At 43.8% G+C, this 20,758-nt stretch overlaps 1 protein-coding gene across 1 annotated transcript; it reads left to right on the plus strand.

Moving 5' to 3' along the window:
- Positions 1-5,263: 5,263 nt before the first annotated feature.
- Positions 5,264-19,386, plus strand: Grxcr2 (glutaredoxin and cysteine rich domain containing 2). Its single transcript, XM_052155957.1, has 3 exons — positions 5,264-5,623; positions 13,146-13,373; positions 19,204-19,386. The coding sequence occupies exons 1-3, from the start codon at positions 5,264-5,266 to the stop codon at positions 19,384-19,386; spliced, it is 771 nt and encodes a 256-aa protein (XP_052011917.1).
- The last annotated feature ends 1,372 nt before the right edge of the window (positions 19,387-20,758 follow it).

The following is a 20,758-nucleotide window of genomic DNA, read 5'->3' on the forward strand; positions in this document are numbered from 1 at the left end:
CTTGAATGAAAGAGGATTTGCCTAGCCTTGTAGAGACTTAATGTAGCAGGATCAGGGAATACCCAGGGGGGGCCTCAGTGGCTCAGAGAAGAGGAGAAGAGAGGAGGAAAGGATTGTGGGGTGGGGACTGGGAGGGAGGCAGTAAGTAGGATGTGAAGTGAATAAGTAAACATAAATAAATAAATAAATAAATAAATAAATAAATAAATAAATAAATAAATGAAGGATAAGCAGAAAAATGAAACTGTTAAGGGAACCAATCGCAGGTGTTCTCACTATAGACATAAGGCATAAGTATGTTAACTTGATGGACTTGCACATTTTGCAGTGGACACACATGCTCAACCATCATGCTGCATACTGCAAATGTATAGACTTCCATGTGTCGACTGTGTGCTAATAAAGCTGGAGAAGTTAAAACAAAACAACAACACAAAAGCCTTTGAGCTCTCTGTCTGGCTTGAATACAAGTAGAAGAAAAATGGCAGAATGTTGACTGTGGAGGATTCCGTTTCCTTCAGCCAATTGCGCATATTCATCTGTATTTTTAAAATATGAAGCACTTCTAATATTAAACTAACAGTTGTTTATCCCAAACATTTTAGAGGAAAAAAAAGAAAGAGCAAATCGCTGAGGTCCCTTTTAGGTAGACTTACTAAGATCTTAATGTATCTCCTTTCTTCTTTCCTATAAATGTCTACAGTAAATTATACATTAATGAATATATGACTTAGTCATATTTTCCAACTTAATTTTTAACAAAAACATTCCCCCATATTATTTCAAACTTTTGGAAAGTCTTTAAAAAGAACTGCATGGTCTCTCATATTGTTGAATTCTTACTGTTGAAAATTTAAGGCTTTTTTTTTCTGGGTATAAGTAATGTCATGGAGACTATCTTTATCTAGATAAATATTTCTCTCCTTTGAAAATTATTTCCTCAGGAGAAATTATTGGGCTGAAAGGAATGGATTTTTAGAATTTATTTTCTGCCTGATTATCGCAGTAAGGTGAGTTTATCATTGGCATGTAAAATATAATAAAACTGGGAAAGAAAAAAAGTGTTCCGCATCCTCTGCCTTGAGGCTGATATTAGCACTTTGACATGATTTCTTCTGATATAGGCAGTTATTTTCTTTCTTAGTAAGACTCAAGGGTATGAACATTTTTAAGGTTTTCGATAATACTGCCAAGATTGCTTTCAAGTCTTTAGTTTATTCTTCTGGAAGTGTATGAGTTGCAACCGTTCTGAAAACACAAACATCTAAAACTTGTCAAGTAGCTTGCTTATTATTTCCAAACTCTCTACGACTTTGCTGTGACTTACCGAAAGTTCATGAGCCTGCCTAGGAAGGGTGTGAAAACAGTTCTGGACACATTCTACTCAGAAGACTCATTTCCAGGATTTTGATCCGATTGAAGTCTCTGATGCTGAAAGGTTGCTCTTGTTAGTGTTGGTCATTGTGTGGCATTAGGACGTGCTTGGCTGCAAGGTAGCCAGAGAGGTCAGCTCATTGGTTCCGCTGGACAAAGACTGACTACTGGCCATGTACAAATACAGACAAAAGGAGGTGGCACTTTATAAGGGGTCGCCAGGATGTGGTACACACACACAATAGTGTCTCTCTATACACCCAAGGATGCCAACAGGACTGATGCAGACTTGGGTTTCATCAAACTTTCCCAGAGGATGAGATATCATGGTCCTAGCCCTCCCTCAATTTGTCGCTGTACATCTGAGCCAACTTTGTATTCAAGTGAGAAATGTCTTCTAATGCCAGGAAGAAAAAAGTCAGTCTTTCTCTCTCTGTGTCTCTCTGTCTCTGTCTCTGTCTCTCTCTCTCTCTCTCTCTCTCTCTCTCTCATTCTGTTCTCTCATCTAGTTCTTGAAGCAATTGCACTTGTTCCCTGGCTACAGGTGCTGTTTTGGGAAGCTGGTGGAACCTTTAGGAGGTAAGGCCCGGCTGGTGGAAATAAGCCGCCATCACCTTTAATTTTGGCAGCTGTCTGCTTCCTGTCTGTTGCCAAGTGAACAGCTATTGCCACACATCACAGCTTTGCTGCTCTGGACTGAGCCACATGGCTTTTCTGTTATGGCGGACTGGAAGCATAAACCCCAAACAAGACCTTTCCACCCTCAAATTGTTCTGTCAGGTATTTTGCTTAGGGTGATGCAAAAGAAATGAATACACACGGGATGGAGATGCTTTCTTGTTGAAGGTACGAGCTTTTCTTAATAACTTTCTGGTTGTACATGTTAACTAGTCTTTGTAGAATACATCCAGCTCCTGGAAGAAAGTTTTCTTCCTTTGATTTTTCTTATCAGAAGCCATCCAACAATTCATTAGTTATTAACTGAGTTCTAGTGTGTACCAGGCACGTTAGTGAACACTGGGGACAGAAAGCTGGCACAGACAGCTTCTGACATTCATTCGCTCACAGCTTTATGGAGGCAATCACAAGAATGACAAGGGAAAGGGGGAAGAACTTTGTCAGGGGTGGATCCTCGTTCCATGGCAAATTTCTTCAGGCAGGAGGGAGGCTTCCAAGAGCAGCATGGCACACACTAAGGAAGACTAGGATCTACCAATCTGGACCAGTAGAGACAGAAACTTGAGGTTTGGGGAAATGAATGAGCTTTTTTGTGTGCCTTTAACACTAGTTTCAGACAGTTCCAGGAAGCGTAATAGGGACTCATGATGTGAAGGAAGAAAGACAAGGCTAGATTTTGAGGGTTTGGGTCACACGTGGGCATTAGAGCTTGTTTTGCATTGGATCTCTGGAAAGATCTAAAACCAGCAACTGGCATCTACAGAGAGCTGTGGATGAGGGCCACATCTCCTAAGGTAATGGTGCTGCTGTTGGCAATGGGAAGGATTGGGATAAAAGTGACTATGGTGCAGCTGAACCTTTGACACACCCAGGACAGACGGTAAGATGACCACAAAATCTCCAACACCAGGCCTGAGAAGCTCTTTTGAGTTGTTGACCAGGACTTCTATCAAAATACACAGCCAATTACTGTTTTCGTTGGTTACCCCTAGAAGTGGAAGGTAAGACCCTACTGCTGAAGATGTCATGTACTTCAGAAAGAAGGTTCAGAAGGCCCTGAGCTGGTATTGACTTGAAAGCACTCTTCGGTGGACTAGCTTTCAGGCTCCATGCAAGCTTCTGAGGAGAGAGGCAGCCATCCTACCCGGTCCTACCCAGCAATGATGCATATGGATCTCATCAACAAAGACGGCACATAGCCTTACAAGGGCAATAATAGCATGAGTACCCGGAGGTAAGCAACAGCTCTCTAATTGGACTTAAGACTTGCTTAACCAGAGGGAAACCATACCCATACTGGAAACCTAGCCAACTACTACTGGTTATTGGAGGAGACTCTACAACAACTAGTTTATTAAACCAGCATAATCTCTAACAACAATCTATAAACATTTGTCCTTATACCCACAGATTGTGCAGTCTTCACCTCTCATCAAGGGAATGCCTCTTTGGGGGCAGAGACCCTACTGAAAGCTACAACCAGTGAGAGTACAGCTTGGGAGGCCAGTCCCAATGGCCACATATACAATCACCCCTAAACCTAAGGCCCAGGAAGTGATGTGGAAGAGAGGATGTAGAAAGTGTCCGCAGAAGGGGGTCAGGGAGTTTGTTGTGAGGTTGTGTCTCTTGGGAATATCAGGAGATACACTCTGAAGTCTCACCCACGAGTGTGGTCTGAACAAGGGAGACGCCAATGAACACAGCGAACTGAGCAAAGAAAAGCTCACGAGGCCTCAATACTACACAGGAACTGAGGCAAGCTGGGAATAGGAGAGGTTCTCCCTGGGGAAGAGCACACCAATGGGCTATCCAGTACCAAACTGCCAGCTCCGAAGTCGTGATTTAGGTAGCGTTTTATGGACTTGACAGGTTATGTTTAGGAATATATACTGTATACACACATGTACAGGCAATAACTGAGAGAGAGAGCATGAATTTGAAGGAGAGTGTGGAGGTGCATATGGTAGGGTTTGGAGGGAGAAAAAGGAAGAGAGAATGCTGCAATTGAATTATAATCTCAGAGAGGAGAGATAGATAGATAGATAGATAGATAGATAGATAGATAGATAGATAGATAGATAGAGAATCTATAGAAGTGGCTATGACGCATGGATGCTCAGCTTGTGCCAGTGAGTAAAACATCCCAGCTGCTCAGACTCAAACCAGACCCACCGGTCCAACTCACAGACCCTTGGTCTTCCAATCCTTCTTGTATTCTCATTCCAGAGAGACGTTCCTTTCTAGAATAGCCATTGTAGGATCCATTGGTGGATACCTTACTCTCTAAGCACGAGGTTGTCATTTCACACGTGGTAGGTCTGTTTTCTATAGGCTTGTAGGTCTCTTCAAAGAGCCCACACACCAGGCTTCTCTGACATTCATCACAGTTAGAGATGGGAATTTGCTAGCTTCACCAGGCTGTAGGGGCTATTGGTGTAGTTGCAAATGAAAACTTTATTTCTTATCTTACATATTTTGAGTATTTTGCCTGGGTGGCGCATGTGTGCGGTGCCCGTGTAGGCCAGAAGAGTACATCAAAACCCCTGGAATTGCACTTAAGATGGTTGTCAGCTACCTCGTACTAGAACCAAAGCCGAGTTCTCTGGAAGAGCAGCAGCACGTGCTCCTCACTACTGAGTCCATTACGCTGGTTGGAGACCTAGCTTCTGCACCTTTGCCTTCCGACTCTAAGAAGAAGCCCCCCAAAACCGTTTGTATCCAGAGCCCCGTGGGACACTGTTTGAAAAACTGGTAGGCCAGATATGGTTTTAGAGACACATGGACATGTATTTGAATTTCCTTATTAGAATATAGTTACTCTTATATAGTAGCAATAACAAGATAATCGCTAATTGACCAAATGTCCAATCTTATGGAGTTGGTACCCATTATTGTAATAAATGTATTCACACCCCCCCCCCCCTAGTAAGAGAAGCCAGGATTAGGGTGGAGTTAGGGGTTACGCTTGCGACCAGGCAGAGACGTCATCTTCTCCTCTGTTCCATCCACTCCACATAGCCGTGATCACCTGCGTTTTCATGAGGCCTATCAATATTTAATGTGTGGGTGTCAGTTGCTGTAATTGAGTATTCCCCAGAACCTATTTGAATTAATCATATGCAGGAGGAGAGAAAATAAAATGCCGTTTTCTCAGAGCCTGGTTTCACTGGCTGCTCGGAGGCCTGGAAACCTGAGCGTGAACTTCCTGCTGATGGAGGACTCCGAGAAGAAACTGAATCAGAAGAGCAGCGAGGACAAACCCAGAAAAGTACGCTTTAAAATCTCCTCTTCCTACAGTGGCCGAGTGTTGAAGCAGGTTTTTGAGGATGGGCAAGAATTAGAGTCGCCCAAAGAAGAATATCCTCACAGTTTTCTCCAGGAGGCCCTTGAACCAATGGGTGGTGTTTATGGGTCTGGGGACGCCCCCAAGCCCCAGCTGTACGCCCCCAAGCCCCAGCTGTACTCCCCCAAGCTGACGGCTCAGAGAATCAGCGTATTCAGAGACAGCGGCGCCTACACTCTGGCGGGTAGCCAGCCTCTGTTCAATGACTACAAGGCGAATGACCATAAGGTTGGTGTTGTGCGAGGTTATGACCTTCTAGGGTAGGGTCCTTGAAATATGTTTAGATAAATACAGAAGTGCTTCAGATGCATATCTCGCCCACATTCAGCTACCGGCCAGAGCTTTAGGTGCATCAAATGGGGAGCCGTTATTAGAATAATATTTCTCGGACAAAAATAACACACGGGTTGACTACTCATTGGAAAACGTAATGAGCATAAGCAGCGTTCAGACTCCATCCAGGGTAATACACGGTAATTGGGTCTTTGGCTGAGTTTCCTCAGTGTGTAAATTAAATAGAGGTGCAATAGCTTTCGGGTTGCTCAGCTGTCGTTTTATAGAATTATGCAGCACTAGGTCATTTCGTTTCCTGAAAGAATTGAATATTGGAAGGTACCCATTTTGCTCCAGCCAATTACTCAGCTGTAGTTTATCCGTGTCTTGTTTTTTTCTCCTTATCACTTTCCTACTGCCTGCCTTTTTAAATTGTTAGTCTATTTATTTAGTTTTGCCTTCCCAACACTCATTAATGCGAATGCTGTGTAGCTGGAGTCCCGGGAAGAAATAGCGAAAAGCAAATCAAACAGAAGTAGTGTTACTTAGAGAAGAAGTTTGAACTAATAGTTCAATGACACAAGCTCTCCCTGCAGGTTTGCTCAGCTTCTCTGGTACCACAGATAATCAAAAGTCCATGCAGGATTTCTATTTTAGGCTAAAGCAACCTGGGAAAGGCTCACTGGTTTCCAGAATCTTAGAAACCGGTCATGTGCGTATTATGGTTGTGGAGGTATGAATGCTACTTCTTTGCAAGAGTAAATATAATTATGTAATCTATCTAATTCATTAATGGTAACTATACCATGATATGTCCTCATCTTTGAAGGGTTTTATTCAGATAGTTGTTTTAAATTATTTTTATTGCTAGTTTCCTAAGAAAATAGGTGTCACAGGTAAATGTTTTGTGACTGGCAAAAGGATAATTGCAGGCATATTCATCATCACCAAAACTAGTACCAGGCTTCATGTTTGTATTAAGGAGTTGAGAATGAAAAATCCCTTATGCTGGTGGAAGTACCTTGTGTGTTATAGGGGCTGTCACGGACTATCTTCTTCTATGTCCATCATGTTCTTTCCTTTACCAAACTCTCAAGGAAAAAGCAAGATATGATCATTTTTATTTTGTGAAAGAGGAAATTTATGTGCCAAGTTGATAAAGGGCCCATACATCATTATTGGGGGGGGGTTAAGGAGCTGGATCAGACGAGGAATCTGGGTCCTCTGGTTTTCTGTACTTTAATCTCTATGGAGTGTTCCCTTTTAACAAACACATTAGTAATGATGACATTGATGATGGTGGTGATATTTCTCATTTATTTGTGGCCTGGGTACTTAGCTATCCTCTGTGCTTAAAATAGTTCTTTGTAACTGTATCTTAATTGTAAAGCTGAGGATTAACAAACACATAGTTCAAACAAGCCATGATATATGATTTAAGCTACTTCATAACTCACACGCCAACTCTGGCACATCTAAGAATGATTTGACATAGATGTACAAGACTGTATTAAAGCACAGTATCCAGAGGCTGTGTTGGAGGTTGGACTCCTGCTTGTCTCATTACATCCTGTTTTCTCTGTTGTTTTATCGACTACAAGATACTAGCTTTGCCATGAGTGTGACAGGGACCTTCATGGACCTGTGGGGCACACCCGGTGAAACAGATCACGATGTTATTCATGCAAAACAAGGAAATAAAAGCTGGAGCTTCTTGGCCCCCCCACTGGCATGTGGAGCTATAAATTAACCCTTCATAAATGCTGTCTGTGAGAGTGTCATAGGCTGTAGTTAGGTGCAGCGGTTCACCTAAGAGTTTGGAGCTTAGCTGAATAGTTATACACCATCATTCACAGAAATTCATAATCAGTTAGACATGGAAGCAACTTAAACGTTCATCAGTTGGTGAATGGCTACACAGAAGTGGGACACATGCATAATGAGATATTACAACACCTTAGGGTGATTTGACTTGCATCAACATGGCTGAAGCTTGGACCCATGAGGCTAAATGAAGTGAGCCACGTGTAATCACACAAACCTGTACCAGTGCAGCTATACAACGTACTTAGAATGTTCAAATCAATAGAGACAAAAAGTAGATGGTGGTTGTCAGGCTAGGGGTAGAGAGGATATTACTGTTTATGCATCTAGCATTTCACTTTGGGAAGATAAGTTCTGGAGAGAAATATTGTACAACAATGTGAATATCAGGGAGCTCTACACTTGTAAATGGTGAAAGTAATAAATCATATTTTGTGTGTATTGCACTCTTAATTGTAACAATAAAAACAACACGCATGCTCTGATAGCTGTCAACGTCCAGCTCTATCCACTTCTTGTGGGAGTTGGACAAAGTATGTAACAAAGCAATGTTATCATCTTGGTCTGAGAATAACAGAAGTCTTCATAGGAGGGCCATTAAGATGATTAAAATTGATAACGCCTGCAGTGTGCCTGGCATCCTCCACATGTTTAGCAAGTGGTAACTACTATTGCAGTGATGAACACAGTCTTAAGGAGATGTTTAGTCTATTTTTTATTTTATGGTACAGGTACAAACAGTGATACTAGATTTAAAAATGTATTAAGGAACCAAAACTCACCAAACTGTGGAGGATTCATGAAATTGTGGACAAGGAAAGGCAGGGGCAGGGGCAGGGGCAGAGGCAGATGGGCAGAGGCAGAGGCAGAGGCAGAGGCAGAGGCAGAGGCAGAGGCAGAGGCAGAGGCAGAGGCAGAGGCAGAGGCAGAGGCAGAGGCAGAGGCAGAGGCAGAGGTGGATCTCTGAGTTCTAGGCCAGCCTGATCTACAGAATTAGTTCCAGGACACCCAGAGCTACAGAGAAACCTTGTCTCAAAAAATAAAAGAGCGTCAACCACAATAACAACAACAACAACCATCACCACAACAACAATAAATAGAATTTCCCTGACTCCAAAACCCATTCAATTTCTAGTACCTAACAAGGCTACTCTGCATTCAGCAGTATCTGGATAGCTGTCTCTTGGTATGTGGCTACAGATAGCAGAATATTTACAGATACCTTCTCACATAAGCTGCCATTCTAGACTGTACACAAGGAGCTAAAAGATTCTTGGCTCTATCCGGCCCTCTATAATACAAGAGTAGATTTTCCTCGCAGGCAGTTAGATGTAACCAGACCATGTAAACTTTAGCTACACCCAGAGAGTTTTCTCAGACACAAAGGAAAATCTGGCTGGCAAGTGGACTGAAACCAAACACACATGCAGAATGACTGCGGCCCTCTGTCTTTGGAGTAAAACTATTTACTACTTTAGATGTTGACCGATATCTTAGATGTTGGCCGGTTTATGGACAGGGAGTTGAAGCAGATGATCACTCGCTCTTTGAGTTTATTGAGAGTTGAGTCTTCCACAAAAAGAAACCAAAAGAGAGTCCTGGACGGAGGAGGCTTCCTAGTAACTGAATCTTTTGGCTATTACAGGAAGAAATAGAGCCTTCCAAAAGTCCCACCATTCTTATCTCCCGATGTCAGAAACTGATAGTCCAGAGTGCGAAATGGGAATCCAGTGTGCATAAAACAAAAGGAAATGGAATCTGCTACAGGATCCCTTGAGGAGGGAGAAAAGAGGGCCAGACAGGAAGCCTGGGGCTTAAGTATCCATTGAAACCCCATGGCTGTTTACAGGAGCCTGAATGTGGAAGTCTTGCTCACATTAGATGCTGACTGAATACTTTAAATATTAGAGTGTTTATCTGGCGCATTATTTAAGTAGACTGTGGTTATCCAGTTCTAGAATCAAGAAAAATATTTTATGCTGAGATATTTTGTTGTATAGCACTAGTGATGTACACAGCCGAAAAACAGTTTTAAGAACAGTGGTGACATCATCCACATTTGCATATCAGCACCATTTTTTTCAGATCCCACTTTTCTGTGTTTTTCATATCATCTTCCATTCTGAGAAGATGCTATTATCCTTAGGTACTAGCGCCAAAATATATAGCAATATGGATATTGAGAAGCACAGAAGCCAGAAGAGAATTGGGGAAGGGCCTTGGAACTTGGTGTCTTAAGTATTAACCCCTATTTGGGGAGGGGTAAGGCAGGGTCTTTCTGTGTAGCCCTGTTCTAGAACTCCCTCAGTAGACCAGGCTAGCCTTGAACTCAGAGATCCATCTGCATCTGCCTCCAAAGCCCTGAGATTGAAGGCATTTGCCACCACTGCCTGGCTAGCATTAACCCTTGTATTACTGAGCTTGACAATGTTGGAAGCACCCCTTAGGGAGACTGAATAGTGTGTGGCAGGACCCAGGAGTTTCAGCATATCTATGTGCTACCAGTGTGGTAGTGCACTGAAACTTAAACTTTTTGCATTGAAGGAACTAGCTTGTCTGTGGGAATGCCTACCAGCTGGATGTCAAGTCACATGCAGATGGCCAAAATGGAGTTCATCAGAGTTTGTGATTGCCCTGTGTCTTGTAACTAGTAGACGTCAGAACTGGAATCAAGGCTGTTTCCATCCAAGCTGTGTATGTAACTTAGCAGGACTCTGGTCAAGTGGTACCTGAATATTGACTCTTCTGGTTGACTTTCTGCCTCTTCCTCTTCTTCCCCCTCTTCTTCCTCTGCTTTCTTCTCCTCTTCTTCCTCCTCTTCTTCCTCTTCTTCTTCCTCTTCTTCTTCCTCCTCTTCTTCCTCCTCTTCTTTTTCCTCCTCTCTTTCCTTCTCTTCCTCCTCTTCTTCCCCTCTTCCCTCCTCTTCCTCCTCCCCTTCATCATCCTCTTTTTCTTCCTCTTCGTCCTCCCCCTTCTCCTCCCCCTCCTCTTTTCTCCTCTTCCTCCCAGGCTTTCTGAACCCAAGGATTCAAATGTGCTAGGCGAGCTCCTTGCCCCTGAGCTGCAGTCTTACATCCCTCCCCACCTCCCTTCTTTAGTGCACTATGGCATTGCCCATTTTTTTCATGAGCAAAGCATTAACACGTGGTACACCATAGAATGAGACATTAGATATTAACAATGATCCTTTAGAAGTATTTTGATATAAAATAGTCCATATTATATGAATAAAAATGGATAATGAGAAAGTATATTCATTGATGTATCTGTTATAGCTTAATGTGTATATATATATATATATATATATATATATATATATATATATATATATATATGGTATATATGATATATTGAAACTTGGTATATATGATATATTGAAATCCTGGAAAGGAATGCTTGTGAGTAGTGCAGAATTAAAATATTGGCTTTTGAGGACCAGGCATGGGTGGTGCATGCCCTTAATACAAGTAGTTGAGAACAGATGCAGGTGGATCTCTATGAGATTGAGGTCAGCCTGGTTTGCACCATGAGTTATAGACCAGCCAAGGTTACATAGTAATACCATGTATAAAAATAGAAAGTAAGAAATGAATAAATACATAAAGGACGGAAGGGAGGGAGAGGGAGAGGGAGAAGGAGAGGGAGAGGGAGAAATGAAAGGAAGAAAACAATTGCATGTGTTTTAGTGTCTGGAGAGATGACTCAATGGCTAAGAGCTCTTGCTGTTTTTGCAGAGGACCCAAGTTCAGTTCCCAACCCCCACATGATGCTCACAGCCACCCATAGCTCCAGTTCTGGGGGATGCAATGCCCTCCCTTGATCTCTGCAGGCACCGAGCATGTATGAGGTGCGCATACATATGGGTAGTCAAAACACTGTTAAGACTTAGAGTAAGATGAATGAATCTAAAAATTTTAAAAAGATCCTAGGTTTGAATCCGAGCCACAGTTCCCAAGTCACTATCATCTTTGTGAGTCCATTGAGACTTAGTCCTAACCTGTAAAGGGTGCCAATCATAGCATTTACTTGCTAGGGATGTTTGGTAGGGAAGGGATGTCAGTAAAATGCTTAGTGTGACGCCTGACACACAGTGTTCAGTAAGTGATATTTGCTAATGTTATTTATGCAGAGACAAATGGAGAAATCTTTGCATGAGACTAAAGTGTCCTTTTGCCTGTGCTCAGCTCTTCACTGGCTGTCGTAGGGAACAATGGGAACAGAAACTCTGGACTCTGAGTTTAACAGTCCTACCCTCTGAGTGGTCCAGCCTTCCTTGGTTCTTAGCCTCAGCAAGAAGGAGAGATCCTTCTTACTTTTTTTTTTTTTTTTTTTTTTTATTATTCGATATAATTTATTTACATTTCAAATGATTTCCCCTTTTCTAGCCCCCCCACTCCCCGAAAGACCCGCAAGCCCCCTTCTCTTCCCCTGTCCTCCCACCCACCCCTTCCCACTTCCCCGTTCTGGTTTTGCTGAATACTGTTTCACTGAGTCTTTCCAGAACCAGGGGCCACTCCTCCTTTCTTCTTGTACCTCATTTGATGTGTGGATTATGTTTTTGGTATTCCAGTTTTCTAGGTTAATATCCACTTATTAGTGAGTGCATACCATGATTCACCTTTTGAGTCTGGGTTACCTCACTTAGTATGATATTCTCTAGCTCCATCCATTTGCCTAAGAATTTCATGAATTCATTGTTTCTAATGGCTGAATAGTACTCCATTGTGTAGATATACCACATTTTTTGCATCCACTCTTCTGTTGAGGGATACCTGGGTTCTTTCCAGCATCTGGCAATTACAAATAGGGCTGCTATGAACATAGTAGAACATGTATCCTTATTACATGGTGGGGAGTCTTCTGGGTATATGCCCAGGAGTGGTATAGCAGGATCTTGTGGAAGTAAGGTGCCCAGTTTTCGGAGGAACCGCCAGACTGATTTCCAGAGTGGTTGTACCAATTTGCAACCCCACCAGCAGTGGAGGAGTGTTCCTCTTTCTCCACACCCTCTCCAACACCTGCTGTCTCCTGTATTTTTAATCTTAGCCATTCTGACTGGTGTAAGATGAAATCTTAGGGTTGTTTTGATTTGCATTTCCCTAATGACTAATGAAGTTGAGCATTTTTTAAGATGCTTCTCCGCCATCCGAAGTTCTTCAGGTGAGAATTCTTTGTTTAACTCTGTACCCCATTTTTTAATAGGGTTGTTTGGTTTTCTGGAGTCTAACTTCTTGAGTTCTTTATATATATTGGATATTAGCCCTCTATCTGATGTAGGATTGGTGAAGATCTTTTCCCAATTTGTTGGTTGCCGATTTGTCCTCTTGATGGTGTCCTTTGCCTTACAGAAACTTTGTAATTTTATGAGGTCCCATTTGTCAATTCTTGCTCTTAGAGCATACGCTATTGGTGTTCTGTTTAGAAACTTTCTCCCTGTACCGATGTCCTCAAGGGTCTTCCCCAGTTTTTTTTCTATTAGCTTCAGAGTGTCTGGCTTTATTGGAACGGTCTTTAGAAAGAAACCTTGGGGTGGGGTGAATCACAGTTCTGACAGGTGCAAAGCCCTTCTTTCTGATGTCTCGGCTCCGGGCATCAGGCGGGTTCCGCAAGCATGCGCTGGGTGATGGCTGATGCTCGCTCTCTGTTTCTCTAGCCTCCGCCGATTATAGACTTTGGGAAGATAATCATCTACACCAACAACCTGAAAATCATCCGAACCCCGATGGACAAAAGGGACTTCATGAGGAAAATCCTCCAAAAGGAAGAGGTGGCTGAGGAAGAGTCTCTGATGATCACGGGGGACAGTGATGGAGACCGGGAGCAGAACGGCGGCCCCCTGCCGGAGTCGGAAGGCACATTTCTCCATAGTCAGCACACACAGGTACCCTTGTCTGTGCTGCTGTTCCCCTCAGGCTGGCCCTGCAGCAATGGCCTGCAGATGGCTCTGCTTTCGCATCACCTCTCTAAACATTTTTGAATAACAACACTTATAAAAATCTGTTAAAGTGTGAGGGGATATTTTTTATTTTATTATTATTATTATTATTTTGGATTTGGTTTTTTTCGAGACAGGGTTTCTTTGTATAGCCCTGGCTGTCCTGGAACTCAATCTACAGACCAGGCTGGCCTCGAACTCAGAAATCCGCCTGCCTCAGCATCCCAGAGTGCTGGGATTCCAGGCGTGTGCCACCACCGGAGGGGATATTTTTTTAAACATCCATTGGACTGTAATGGCATAGCATTGGCGTAAGTGACTATAATTTCATATTTCAAATATGAAATGTAATTTTTAAATTTTTGGATGACTTCTTTTCACATCTGATTAGTACTGAGTTTTGGAGATGAAAAAAGAAATCATCTATGTTCTTATTTATTTAGGTTTCCGAGACAGGGTCTACAGCTCAAGCTGGCCTAAACTCCTCATGTAGCTGAGGATGATCTTGAACCTCTGATCCTTGTGTCTCTACCCCCAGGGCTTTGGGATTATAGATATATGTGGTGCCACTAACACAGGTTTATATGAGGCTGGGCATTAAGCCCAGGGCTTCCTCATGCTCTACCAACTGAGGCAAGCACTCTACCAACTGAGGCAAGCACTCTACCAACTGAGTTTCATCACTAGCCTCAGCTCTGCCACTTTCTTATGGCTTTACGTGGGCTTCTATTATTGGTCCTGGTCTTAGTCCACAGTCAGTGAAGGTCCTGTAAAGTCTTGAGCCAATTAGAAGATTAGGTTGAGTTGAAACCGACACTCTTTGAAAACCCACAAGCCCAGGTACCTGTGGACTGCCATTACTAAGAGTGAATGATTGAGCCCGAGCTGCTGTCATCACTGAATATCACTCCTCAGGGTCCCTTAGGTGTAAAGTTCGTTTCTGTGGGACTCACTCCAATATCCCATGAGGTGGATTGGGAAATGGAAGAGCTTTGGGGAACCTGAGTGATGCCCTGCCCTGTGAGGACTGAGGTAAAGAGAAAAAGGAGGTTATGCTCAGCTTTGAGTGATGACCTTAGGCCAAGGTGCCAAGTTTCTCTGCTCTCTTTTCTCTGCCTTTCATGGATGCCCAACTCTCCACAACACCTCTTAAAATCTAGCTTCTCTCTTCCTTCCCTGCCCCCCCCTCCACCAGAACACAAGCCTTGTAGACTCCATTAAAAGGCTACTGGAATTTGGCTCCCATCTACCTTTTAGGCTGATGTAAATGCTTTTGAAATGAGAATCTCTGTTTCTGTCGCCCCCATCCCCTCCCCCAGAACACAGGCCTCTTGGAATCCAGACGAAGGCTCCTGAAGTTTATTCCACATCTACCCTTTGGGCTGACTTTACAGCTGAATGTAATACTTTTGAAACGAGAATCTCTGTTTCTGTCATTCCTTTCTTAGGCCTTCCAGCCTCTCAAAGCATTCTGTGGTATAACATGGCTTGAGATAAGACCAAATCTCTGTACTTTAGAGAGCCTTAGGGAGTGACCCGTACCTTCCTATTTCTTTCTCTTCTGCATGGAGGAGGGGGGGAGTCCTCCAAGTTACAACAATAGAGAGTATTTTAGAAAGCCCTGGGTTGTCTGGCCAGTGCTAACCTCTCTGGCTTTATCTGGTCCATATTTCTTACTGTGTCTTTGCTCCCTCCCCTCCTCCCACTGCCCATCTGTTCATCTCTCATAGGTTCTTTGTACTCTTGGTGGAAGCAGATCCCCTCTGCATGCAATGCCCCGAAGGTCTTCCAGCCTCTCGCCTTTAGTTCTTGAGTTCTCAGTGGCGATTTTTGTCCTTCAGAGGGTTCTTGATGCCTCCCACAAGCCGGCATCCTCAGAATAAACCCATCAGGACTTTAAACACCTCGTCATAGTTGCAATTTTACTTTCATTTTTGTGATTGTGTGCTTAAGATCTGCTCATACCTATCAGGATTTGATCTCCACAGAAGCAGAAGTTGTGTTCATGTTACGTGCAACGTTGCAGTTCCCAGGTCCAAGGGGGAAAAAGCCTGGCATATAATGGATGCTCAGTAACTATTGTTTAACTGCCAGGCGGTGGTGGTGCATGCCTTTAATCCCAGCGCTTGGGAGGCAGAGGCAGCCTGGTCTACAGAGTGAGTTCCAGGACTGCCAGGGCTACACAGAGAAACCCTGTCTGTCTAGAAAACAACCAAAAAAAAAAAAGAGGAAAGAAAGAAGGAAGGAAGGAAGGAAAGAAAGAAAGAAAGAAAGAAAGAAAGAAAGAAAGGAAGGAAGGAAGGAAGAAAGGAAGAAAGGAAGGAAGGAAGGAAGGAGACAGAATTTGGAACCCAGCGCCACCTAATAAGAAATACCTCACTGTTGCTGATAACCTTCTACAAGCTGTAGAGCCTAGCGTGCCAGCAGACAGACAACCTGGACATTTTGTGAACATCGCCTTTCCTCTTTAGGTTTCTTTCTTTCTTTCTTTCTTTCTTTCTTTCTTTCTTTCTTTCTTTCTTTCTTTCTTTCTTTCTTTCTTTCTTTTCTTTTCTTTTTTTTTTGGTTTTTTTTTTTTTTTTGGTTTTTTTGTTTTGTTTTGTTTTTTTGTTTTTTGAGACAGGGTTTCTCTGTGTAGCCCTGGCTGTCCTGGAACTTACTTTGTAGACCAGGCTGGCCTCAAACTCAGAAATCCACCTGCCTCTGCCTCCCAAGTGCTGGGATTAAAGGTGTGCGCCACCATCTCCCGGCTTTAGGTTTCTTTAATACCATTATTTCTTCTTTTATGTTGTATCTTGGAGGAACTCCCCTCTCCACCCAAAAGAGAAAGAAACAGGAAGATGCAGGTCACTCCCCAGGCCTGAAACAAAAAGCAACAGCAGGCCCCATGTGACAATTACCTTTCCATTCAACATGGAGGAATCCTGGTCTATCCTTCTATTTTTCTGTAGACTGTAAAGGAGGACAGAGTGTGTGGCAGAAGGTTGCTGGGACAGGCTACGCTTCCCTTGTCTGTTCTTTACACACTGTTTTAAATTACTCTTTGTGTGTTCAATCCCTTGTGTGATAAATGCCCAGACAAATTTTATTCTAAAAGAAAGGGTCAAAGAACATCAAGGAAGCCCTTCTGCCCAAGAGACAGTTTGCTCTGCTCTATGGAACTGGGAAGAGAGAGTTTGATGAAGGAGCTGAGAAAGGCTGAGAGCGGGGCCACCTTGAACCTCTATCAACTCTAAAAGCCCAAGAATAATGGAGGCAGGCCTCAGAGGCATGTGCAAAAGCGGGCCCCTGGCTCTGTGCTTGGTGGGTTAATAATCGTGAACCTCTGAGCACTTTAATGCTTCCTGTGACCTCATCTTTGGGGAAGTAAGATAACAACAACAACAACAATAATAATAACAACAACAACAACAACAACTGTAATAGCCACTTATGTTGGAAGGCTCAGATACTATTCTCAATGGTTGTACATGTAATAGTTTATTTTATTTTCATGAGGACCCCTTGAAGTATGTCTTATCAATAGTCTTACTCTGCAGCTAGGGAAACTGAGGCTAAGAGAGGTCAAGTAACTTACCAGACGTCACTAGAGATAATAGTCCAATTTAGGTCCATGAACCAATATCACAATCTCCGGTACTTTGCTCTGCAGAATCTGGTGTCAGGCTGGCCGCTGTCTTTGGAGCTGTGCATTCCTGCATGTTTGCAGGGAGCCTGGCCCCTTTTTCTTGGTAGGAAAAGGGATTGAAGGGTACTATTTCCTGTCAGGGATTTAGGAAGGCTCAGTGGAGTAGATGATTTTTTAGCAGGGGGCAGCCATGGGTAGACTCCTGAGAGGAAAGAGTGGGTGGGTAAGTCTGTCAGAAGAGAACTGAACATCTGACCTCTGGAAACAGGTGGGAGTTGACCAGGATGTGTAGACATGCCTCAGGACAAGGATCTGATACTCGGTGAAAGCAGAGTTGTTTAGGTAAAAACATTTTTAGATCTTCTAAGATTATGTGTTCTGTAGCTGTCGTGAGGATTTACCAGGAGGACAGATGCTGGTTAAAAGGGTTCTCTAGGCTTTCTGTTTTCTCTGTTGTTTTGTTTTTACTTCTTCGGAGAGGATCAGGATGATAGGCACCTCAGTTGGACTGGGTTGTGTAGAAAGAGCATCTCTCATGAGTGGGTGAATTTGTGCCAGCCTGGGTGGGACTTGGGCTAGAAATGTGGACGTGGGAGAACTTGAGACGGGTGGGGGGGATGCTGAGGAGCTGAACTGGACAGTGCTCGTTAGCAGACTTGCCAGGCATCAGTCTGGTTTGCAGCCTTCTGCTCCGGAGCATCAGTTTATGAAGAGTGTGAAATGGCTGGTTTCTGTGAGATGCCTCAGACATTTTGTCTCAAGACATGGTTGAGCGCCATTTTCCGGGGAACAGGAGACTTAGCTAAGAAAGAAAGTGACTTTTATGGGGAGCTTGGGCTGCATTTGCATGGTATCCCTCACTCAGTATTGCAGAACTCAGAGGGTAGGTATTACCAATCCAGTTTCACAGAAGAGAGAGGGCCCCAGCTGTACTGTCTGCACCAAACACTCACTTCCGTTCTTGTCTGTTGCTGCCACAGCCCAGAGTTTTGTTTTTAAATTGAGAATGTCATACACACATATAATATTTTTTCCCTTTTGAGACAGGGTCTCACTATACACAGTTCTGGCTGGCCTGGAACAGGCTACGCACAGCACCCTGGCCTTGAATTCTTTCTTTGCCTCCTAAGTGCTGGGATTAAAGGTGTGTGATACTTTGCCCAGCCATAAAGAAAGTGTTGTGATAAAATCCACTCCTCACTCCCCACCCTCCAATCCCAAACCCACCCATTTCCTCCCTCTGATTCACAAGCGTTCTCTCTTAAAGAAACAACAAACCAAACCAAACACTGAGTTGACTCAGTGTGGCTGGTAAGTGCACAGGTGTAGGATCGGAGCACAGGAAGCCTTTCAAGGGCCAAGTCCCTGAAGAAAACTGACTCCAGCTGCCGTTAGTTGCTAGAAACCTCTCAGGAGTGAGACTTCATGAGCCTTCACCTTGTCCATCACAGCCCAGGGCTTTTAATCATTGGGCCTAACACAGTTCTCAAAGAGAATAAATTATTACAAGAACTCAGAGCTAATTCATTCACTCACCCAGTCTGCCAGTTGCAGAAAAACATCCCTTCTTGAGCACCTGATGTATGTCGGACAGCTACAACGAGAAGTCATGGATTCTGGTGTTCAGCCCCAAGGAATCAGAGTCTGCCCCTCACACCTTCTTCTGGGCTGTATGTCTGATATTGCCAGGTAGTTTCTCACAATGACATTTTCCTACTGTGCTGGGTGATCGGATGCACTGGACAGCACTGGGGGTACCAGTAGGAAACCCTTATGGAAGGAAGCACCTGGTTTCCTTGAGTACCTGCTGAGGTTTGTCACACAGGCTTGTTATTCTACTTGACAGGAAGAAAAGTCATGTCCTTGCCTCTGTAGAGTATATGTCAGATGGGGACAAGGGTGGCTGAGAGCAGAAAGTTGCAGCACGCCAGATGTGATGGCAGGTGTTGTACTTGTAGCGTTCATCTAAGAAGTCTGATAAAATTGCTGTTTTGTTTCCTAGCCATTTCCCTCATTAGCATTTGTGGGAAACATTTTCTCCAATTCTGATTCAGCCTTTGCCAAGACCCAGTACTGTTTTGATCTCCATGAGAACGGTGGACATGAACCGATTTGTCTAACTGAAGGCCCCGGACTTGTCTCTTGCAGGATGGGTTGGTCCCTGAGGATAACTGTCTCCACTGCCAGGGGTCCGGCATTGCCACCTGTTCTCTGTGCCACGGCAGCAAGTTCTCCATGCTGGCTAACAGATTCAAGGAGTCCTATCGAGCCCTCAGGTGCCCTGCCTGCAATGAGGATGGCCTGCAGCCTTGCCGAATTTGCAGCCCATAGCCTCTAGCTCTGGTTTTCACTGGTACCTTTCTTGTACTCTCTTACCAAGCTACTCCTAATAAAGCACCCTGTTTCCTCCTGCCTCTCTCCAAAAGGGAGTCCACTGAAGCCGCAATCACTTCTACCACTAGCAAATCTCAAATAATTTGATGACATTTTTGTGAAGTTGGTACCGTCTCTACATGTGCCTAAGTAACAGTGGCAGTTTTGAATTAGGATCTGCTTTGAAACGCGTTCTAAAATTATCTTTCCAGGAGCATGTGCGTGTATCTCACTTGATTTAGCCCAGTCTCCCCCTTGCACCAATGAACAAATAACTAAATGTGCAGTCCAGGCAGCAGGTTGAAGTTATTTTCCGGGCCAGGAGCTATTTTGCAAAATTACGTGGTCAGAAAAGAATAAAGAAGTAGATTTCCAACGAACCAAATTCCTGTTTCTTATAATGCATCTGAAATTGTCTTTGGTAAAATTGAAATTTCTAATGAAGCAGAAGAGGGAAGGAGGCAGTCGACACTGGAGGCTCTCACGGGCCTTGCAAGCAAAACAGGATGCACATTCCAGAGCCAGCCAAGCCGAGGAGGCCCTTCTACTGAGGCTGCTTGTGAGGCATGGTCTAGCGCTCACTGGGTAGGCACAAGATAGAATGCTTCTGCATGCCTCTAACTGGTGAGGTTATAAGCCACACCAAAGCTATTGGGATAAGGTTGGTCCTCGAGCACGTATCTGTGATAAGATTTCTGCCAGCTCCACAGCTGATTAGCAAATAGACTGGTCTATTTTAAGACTAAGATCTAGCCAGCCGCTCTTTGGAAAGGACAGCAGGTGTTTCAGGCTTATCTACGGCGACTTCCAAAGAGAACAGCCAAGAGGTCTCGCCGTTAGATGTTGTTTCCACAGCCCACGAATGCACACGTGAAGGGAGACTCTTCCCTCTTAAAGACAGCTATTAAGTTTTAAAAGCACGTTTGTTAATGAACTTCGGAGGCTTCAACACCCACTCTCCACACTCAGTGAGAATGACACTGCTGTTTGTTATTCAGCGACTCTCGCTGCTTATCCTCGAGAATAATTCTGACTTCACGTCTTAGTAATTCTTCAAGGCCTGTTCTTCTCTTGTACTCTGTTAAATCAACAGTGGGCTGCACCCGGGCAGCAGGAATAGTTCTAATAAAAAGATGTGAACACCCTTTGAAGCCACGCTGCTCTTGTTTGCTCTCCTGCAATCACCTGATCCCTTTGTGCCGCTGTGTGACTGCCTCCTGCTTCTAGTCATACGGCTGCTCACCACCTCTCTGTGTTTCCAACACAGCAGAAGCAGCGGTGTCAAGAGACCTCTGAGCACTTTACTCTTTAAAGAGTATTCTGCCTACAA

Source organism: Apodemus sylvaticus, chromosome 13, assembly GCF_947179515.1.
Source record: "Apodemus sylvaticus chromosome 13, mApoSyl1.1, whole genome shotgun sequence".
In the NCBI taxonomy this organism is placed as follows: domain Eukaryota; kingdom Metazoa; phylum Chordata; class Mammalia; order Rodentia; family Muridae; genus Apodemus; species Apodemus sylvaticus.

What these genes read in the sequence shown, in the direction of transcription:
- Grxcr2 (XM_052155957.1), top strand. Translation starts at nt 5,264, where the DNA reads ATGGAGGACTCCGAGAAGAAACTGAATCAGAAGAGCAGCGAGGACAAA. An exon ending in ACAAGGCGAATGACCATAAG is followed by an intron (nt 5,624 to 13,145) that starts GTTGGTGTTGTG and finishes CTGTTTCTCTAG; the next exon opens with CCTCCGCCGATTATAGACTT. An exon ending in TCCATAGTCAGCACACACAG is followed by an intron (nt 13,374 to 19,203) that starts GTACCCTTGTCT and finishes TGTCTCTTGCAG; the next exon opens with GATGGGTTGGTCCCTGAGGA.